The sequence below is a fragment of the Palaemon carinicauda genome, chromosome 5 (assembly GCF_036898095.1).
Source record: "Palaemon carinicauda isolate YSFRI2023 chromosome 5, ASM3689809v2, whole genome shotgun sequence".
Classification (NCBI taxonomy): Eukaryota; Metazoa; Arthropoda; class Malacostraca; order Decapoda; family Palaemonidae; genus Palaemon; species Palaemon carinicauda.
The window spans coordinates 148,359,633-148,367,132 of record NC_090729.1 but is presented as its reverse complement, the minus strand read 5'-3'; the positions used below and the strand labels follow the sequence as shown (position 1 = coordinate 148,367,132).

Below are 7,500 nucleotides of genomic sequence, written 5' to 3'. Positions count from 1 at the left end.
CGAATGTACTAATTGGCTTGCCACCTTCAGCGTGTTTATTGTTAATTGTAAGGTGTTAATAATTATATTAATTTGTGTGTTTAAGGCTGTTTAAATTACTTTCCTAAGTATTTGTTTAAGTGAATAAGTATATATATAAAAGTTTAGTTCATGGCGACCGTGGCAGGATTTTTAGCGAGAAGGTGGCAAGTGTTGACGGTCAGGTATAGCTCGTTGCGGGGGTTTCCAGTGGTCCAGTAATTTTACTTTAGTTGTTGTTAATTTAAACGCTAATATAAATAGATCGCGAAATATCGTGTCGTCTTATGCGGTGAGGTAATTAGCATATTGTAACGTGCTTGTTTTCGGTGAGATTCTACTTATTTCTTACGTGTCTATAATAATTTAGTACGTTTTGTTTTCATGTATTAAGTTTTTTTGGCGTACTTACATTTAGCACGTGTTTAATTCAGTGTTTATTGAATGTAGCAGTTTGTTTGTTTATCTCCATTTACAGTTACTAATTCGCGTTCAATTAGTTTTATATATAGATTTACACGATCTGTTTATCCTTTTGTTTAGGTAATTTTATTCAGCTAGATTAAAATGTCAGATTTAAGAGCTGTAATTTCCAGGCGCAAAACGGTTCGTAAAAAAGTTACTGTTTGTTATGATAAACGTGATAATTACGGGGGTTTAGATCCAGCCTTGCAAACGACCGAAAGGGGTCTTCTGCTTAACTACCAGAAGAGTTTATTGGAATTGGACCAAAATGTTTTTGAATTGAAGTTTTCAGATGACTGGGTAACAGAGGCGGCTTTAGATACAGAGAGTGACATATGTCAGGATTACCAGGATAGAATCCAGATTTGCTTGTCTTTGTTGCCTGCTTCTCTCTCTAATCATTCGAATGTTAGCATTGATAATGCTCGTTCTTTGTTAAAGCAGCCAACTGCTCCTTTACCCAGGTTTACCAGTAAAGAAAACGAGGACTTCACGTCATTTCTAAAGGAATTCCTAAGTACCACTAGTTCCTTTACATACCCAGATCGCGATCTTTTGTTGTTGCTCAAGCAGCAAGTAGACGGTCGTGCTAAATTATTGTTGGATTCTTTAGAGGCGGACAAGCAAACCTTTAATGATGCAGTAGAGCTTTTGAAGGCAGCATTTGCTTCGGAAAGCACTCGTAAGGTAAACACGATCAGGCAGTTGACAGAACTTAAGTTAGGGCTTTCAGATGATCCATATTCATATATTTCAAAATTCAGGACTATATTGCAGTCTGTTAGTACACTAGAAATAACGGCAGATGATTTTATACAGTATTTTGCATGGTCAGGCCTTAATGAACAATTTAAGAAAGAGTTGGTTCAGATTACCAATCAAACTCGTCCTAGCTGTAAGGATATTAAGGATAACTTCTTTACTGCCACTGAAAGGTATGAGAATGCTAGGAAAATTTCAAAGTTTAAAGGTCCCGCTATTTCTGGAAATTTTCAAGGGAAGAATCTGCAGGATACTTCGACTAGTTTGGCTATCAAAGTCGACTCTAATATTAACAATGCATCAAAAAGTTGCAACTTGTGCCAAAAGGTAGATTCAAAGGATATTAATCACTTTATTTCCAAATGTCCAAATTTCCCTACTGCACAGGAGAAAGTATCGAAATTGTCAGAGTGCAAGGGCTGTGTAAAATGTGGAAGTTTTATGCACCCGACTACTAAATGTTCTTTCAGGTTTCGCAAAAAGTGTTATCATTGTGGCGGTTGGCATTTCTCCTTTTTATGCATAAAGACAAGCTCCACCCAAAGTAAAAATGAGCCGTCTAGTTCTGCTACAGTTAAAACAGCGACGAATAGTGGAGTAGCCATACTGCCTAATTGTAGTAGTAGATCTGCACTTCCAACTTTTACTTTCCAAGTTTCAGGTCAAGGGAGATTATTCAGAGGGCTCAAGGATACCGGTTCACAAAGCACTTTTGTATCGGAGAGGACTAGCCAATTTTGGTAAATTTAAAGTTATATGCAATGATGTTGACTCGACAGTTAATGGTTTTAATGGTCCCAAGGTCTATAAAACTAGAATAGTACAGTTGCCTATTACTTTAACCACTGGTGTAGTTGAGATTTTTGCTATGGTTGTGCCCTCGATAAATATAAAGTTGTCCTTACCTGGTTTAGGGAAGGTTATTAAAGCCTTTAAAGATAGAGGTTATTCCTTTGCTGATGATTCCTCCCTAGACCCAAAATCTAGTGAAATTAGTGACATTGATGTCTTGTTAGGTTCAGATTCTTCTCATTGTTTGTTGGGAAAAGACGTTGTATTTGGCAATAATGACCCCTCTGTATATATAGATACGTTACATGGCATTATGCTAACAGGAAATCTTGACAGATTGATCAATAATGTGGATTATTTGCAGACTCGCGACAGTAATTTCTATTGCATGAACACTGATTCCAGTGAGCCATTGTTATCTTTCCCTGTTATGGACTCCTCTGTAAGTATATGCACACATTCTTTTTTATTGGGTTGTGATCATCTTAGTCCCTCATTTAGTGAGGAAATTAAAGACCTTGATTTTGGTAATATTGCTACTAGTTGTAACTTTAATGTATTGAACACTAAAGGCAAGGTCATAGAGGAAAAGTTAAGAGAGGCCACTAACCATATACTTGAGGCAGAATGCCGTAATTATCTTAATTATGATCAGCCTGAATGTGATGAGCAGACAACTGATCTGAATAGGAAGTTAATTGATTTCACGCTAAAAAATCTTTTCAGGGAAACAGATGGCAGGATTAGGGTTCCTTTGTTGTGGAATGGTAAATTATCTCATTTACTCTCTAAGAATGAGAGGTTAGCTAAATTAATTTATAAGTCTACATTAAAGAAGCACAAGAAAGATAAAGGTAATTTGCTATTGATGGATCAGACTTTCAGAGATCAGTTAGCCGAGGGTATTATTGAACCTGTAGATAATCTTGAACAATTTAAATTAGAACACCCAAATTATTCTTTCATTCCCCACATGGCTGTTTTCAAGCCTCGACGTGAGACAACGAAATGTAGGATAGTTTATCTCTCGAATTTGAGTGAAAATGAACGTAATAAAGGTCTGAATTTGTCCCCATAACCAGTGTATGTTCCCAGGCCCTAATCTGAACCAGAAAATGTTATCAGCTTTCATTCATCTTCGGTTCGACGAGAAATTATTGACATTTGATTTGAAAAAGGCATTCAATATGTTGACTTTGAGCGAGAACGATCAGGCAAAACTTCTATTTTACTGGTTTCGTAATGTTAGGAAAGATGATTATACCCTGGTTGCATTTCGCAATGTCAGACTAAGTTTTGGTTTACGTTGCAGTCCTTTTCTCCTTATGATATCACTTTTTTATATATTGATTATTAACTCTGATAAAGATGATGACAAATTAAAAGAATGTAAGAAGTTGATCTATTCATTAACATACATGGACAACGGAGCCTATTCTTGTGACAATCTTGATACCCTTCAGTGGGCTTATTCGGTTTTACCTAAGGTGTTCGAGTCCTTTAAATTTTCAGTGCAGCAGTTAATAACTAATGATATTTCCTTGCAGAGTAGAATTGATAAAGATATGAAAATTGAGACACCTATAGAGAATAAATTGTTTGGTTTAACATGGAATAGGATAAGTGATGAAATTTTCACCAAGCCTATCAATCTTAATGCTGATGCCAGTACTAAACGTGAGGTTTTGACCACCATAGCTGCACAGTTCGATATTTTTGGGTTTAATTTGCCACTCATGAACAGGAGTAGGTTATTCATGCATAGGCTCCAATGTTGTAAAGATCTTGATTGGGACAAACCTCTTAATAATGACTTGGTTCGTGAATGGAAAAACTTGTGTAGGCAGGCAAATTCCTCCCCCATAATAAGAGTGCCAAGGTTTGTTGGTTCTAGGGACGGTGAATACAAACTAATAGCATTTACAGATGCCAGTCGTTCTCTTTATGGTGTTGTAGTTTTTATATGTCATGTTGAGACAAATCAGTGTTGTTTCCTACAATCTAAAAACCGTATGGTTAATACACATTTGAAGAATAAGTCGATTCCGTCATTGGAACTTAATGCAGTTTTGTTTGGTGTTGAAAGCTTAATGGAGTTACACAGAGACCTTACAGGTGATGTGTGTATGAAGCCAATTAACATAACTGAATTACTGTTGTATACTGATTCAATATGCTCACTTCATTGGCTCAATTCTTGTGTGTCCAAGATGGAAAAAATGCAGAGACTTAGTGTATTTACCACTAACAGGCTTAATTCAATCCAGAGGCTATGTGAAAAGTACCCTGTTAAGTTTTGTTTCGTTTCAGGAAAAGAAAACCCAGCAGACAGCACTACTCGCCCCTTTTCTTATAGGTCTCTTATGAAAACAAATTTTCTTATTGGACCAGATTCAAACTTTATTAAGACTGAAGATGAATTATCTGTTGTCATTCCTAATCCACTGACTGTTGACAAAATGGCTCCTGTCATCGATCATAATGTATATGTGGGAATTAATTCTGAACATTCGCCAAATAGTTCCGGAAATGCTCATTTAATAGACCCTAATGATATTTCTGATTTCAGGAGATTGGTTTTGATTCACCGAAGAGTCTTGCGGTGTGTTATGAAATGGAAGCAGAAGATAGGGATAGAAGGCAGTCCTAAATCACCTAATAGTAACCTGTTTGCTCAGGCCCTTACCCAGATTATATCTACAGAGCAAAAATTGTTTTTCCCTGAAGTTTTTTCGTATTTTCAGGATCAAAAGGTTAGACTTAAAGACCTACCTAAGATAGTTACTCAACTGAATGTTTTTCTTGACAATAATAACGTTATTAGGGTGAAAAGTAAGTTTAAGACATGGGATGATCAAAATGAATTTCCTATATTGTTGCCGAGGGATAGTGCTTTAACTAGACTAATTGTTCTTGATGCTCATTCGAAATTATCCCACTCTGGATGTTATGCTGTATTGTCTGCCATTAGACGTACGTTTTATGTTCCTAAACACTTTTCTACCATTAAGAAAATTCTTAAAACTTGTGTTCATAGTAGGAGATTCAACAACAGAACTTTCCAGTTGAATCAAAATGTTTATAGAGAGTTCAGATCTGACCCACCATCTATTCCCTTCAATAATGTTTTTATTGACTACCTTGGTCCTTTTACAGTTAAAAAGGACTGAATCTCAAAAGGTTTGGTTACTTATTTTTGCATGTACTTGGAGTCGAGGAATTGATCTCAGGATATGTAATGACCTCTCGGTCAAAGAGTTTTTAAGATCTTTTCAACTTCATTGTTTTAATTATGGAGTACCACAGCTTGTTGTCAGTGACCTAGGCTCTCAGCTTGTTGCAGGCGCCAACATAATTCATGATTTTATCAGTGATCATGAGACTCGGCTTTACTTTGAGGAGAACAATGTGAAACCCTTAACCTTTCAACAATACTTTAAGGGTTGTAGTAAACTCGGTTCCTTGGTTGAGACGTGTGTGAAAATGGTAAAAAGACTGCTCTTTGGTTCTATTAAGAATTGGGTTTTATCTTTTGCAGAGTTTGAATTTGTTGTAGAACACACTAAACATCTGGTTAATAAGCGCCCTATTGCATTCAAAAATGGATTGAGGGAAGCTAATGTTAATGATGTACCCGAACCTATAACCCCAGAGAAATTGATAAGAGGATACGATACTCTTTCTTTAAACCTAATTCCTTCACTGCAAGGAATGCCCAATGATCCAGACTGGCAAGCACCAGTTAGTTCAACTAGTCGTATCAATGATGAGTTTGAGAAACTTCGTAAAGTTAGGCAAAATTTGATTGAGAATTATCATTCGGAGTTTCTGGGGACACTTTTATCACAAGCAGTTGATAAGAAGGATAGGTACCGTCCAGCCCAGCAACATAATATTAAGGTAGGGGACATAGTCCTTTTAAAGGAACTTAACACTAAACCTAGCAGCTATCCTATGGCTATTGTCCAGAAACTAGAAGTCAATAGCAATGGTGAGGTAACTGGAGTGACCCTTTTAAAGGGTAAGACCAAGGAAATTATAAAACGTCACATCTCGACTTTAATTCCTTATCTAGAGGTGAAGGATTTGGGTGAAGATAACTGTATCCCTACCCCTGATGTTGAACAAATTAATGACACTAATAATCTTCGTGTTCGCAGGAAGGCTGCGATATTAAGTGAGCGGCGAACACGAGAATATTTGAATATTTAGATTAAGTTTGATTGAATTTTTATACAATTTACATATAAAATTGTATCCCTGGCCTGCAATGTCCAGAAAATTACGAATATAATTCGTAACTTTTCATTTTTGTTTGTATTAACTTTGTATTTTGACTCAAAGGGAGTAGGTGGTTGTTTGATAGTTTTAAGTTGGTATTGAATTAGCTTGTTTTTCATTTTTTAACCCACTTCCATTGGTTCCCTTATTACCTTGTTATAACTATACAAGCCGATATGGTTATGTACTGTAAGACAGAAGCAGAGACATCTCTCCGTCGGCAGTATGGCAGCAACTCCTCCTAGAACCCTTCTGTGAAATTATTAATATTCGTTTTTTAAAGTGTTTTTCGCAGATGTGTTTTCTTCATCAATAATTATACAGTGAGGAATATGTACAATATGTGGATGTTGTAAAAACCCCACTGGACCACTGGATATCTTCTTCTATTAGTTTACCACGACCATGTGCCCCGTAGAGACGTATACAGTTCTGAAGTCCTCGTCCTCGAGTTATGGCCAAGGGTTTACTGTGATGTATTCAGCATCGATATGTGTGATTGAGCCCAAGTGGAGTCCTAGCTTGATGTGTCGAAAAATTGGCTCCTTTGTCTGCAACGTGCTCTTGTGGTGAATGTCGTCGTCACTTCCACTTATATGCCTCTCTGGACAATAACAGGTATGGGGTTCAACTGAAGGAAGCGGGTTTTTAGTTCGATTCCTTGTTATTGCCAGCACTTTCATTTATATTTAAGTAAAGGTCTTGCTAAATCCTTAATTATTAAATAACTATTCTTGGTCCTTTTGAGTCAATTTATTCATATAGAATTTCCAGGTTATTTGTGTCCAAGGTTGCATTTATGTTTATGGCTTTGGTTAATTTTATTTGTGCGAAGCCCTGTAAAAGTTTTGCAGCTTAATTTTGAATAATTCTGGGGAAATTTAATTTGACTTGCTGTTTCCATGTCACTAATAGTGATATTGTTCATATTTTTTAGGACAGAGTGGTTACGAGCTAAACATATTCACTGAATAGGACTTTCTCGCTTCGCCTACGTTTGGATGAGGTCCTTTCGTCAACAGGAATTCTATTTAATTATAAACCGGTCTAACATACGAATGTACTAATTGGCTTGCCACCTTCAGCGTGTTTATTGTTAATTGTAAGGTGTTAATAATTATATTAATTTGTGTGTTTAAGGCTGTTTAAATTACTTTCCTAAGTATTTGTTTAAGTGAATAA

The 7,500-nt window shown here is 36.3% G+C and overlaps 1 protein-coding gene across 2 annotated transcripts; it reads left to right on the top strand.

Annotated features, from left to right (window-relative positions):
* The first annotated feature begins 3,168 nt into the window (after positions 1–3,168).
* LOC137640614 (uncharacterized) lies at positions 3,169–7,382 on the top strand. Of its 2 annotated transcripts, none has more exons than XM_068373121.1 (2): positions 3,169–4,790; positions 7,256–7,376. In XM_068373121.1, exons 1-2 carry the CDS (start codon positions 3,225–3,227, stop codon positions 7,274–7,276), a joined length of 1,587 nt encoding a protein of 528 aa, XP_068229222.1. In that variant the 5' UTR covers positions 3,169–3,224; the 3' UTR covers positions 7,277–7,376. The 2 variants fall into 2 exon arrangements, 1 of the variants encoding a protein (XP_068229222.1); XR_011044417.1 differs by lacking the exon at positions 3,169–4,790 and adding an exon at positions 6,716–6,936 and having other exon boundaries at positions 7,256–7,382.
* Positions 7,383–7,500: the final 118 nt, after the last annotated feature.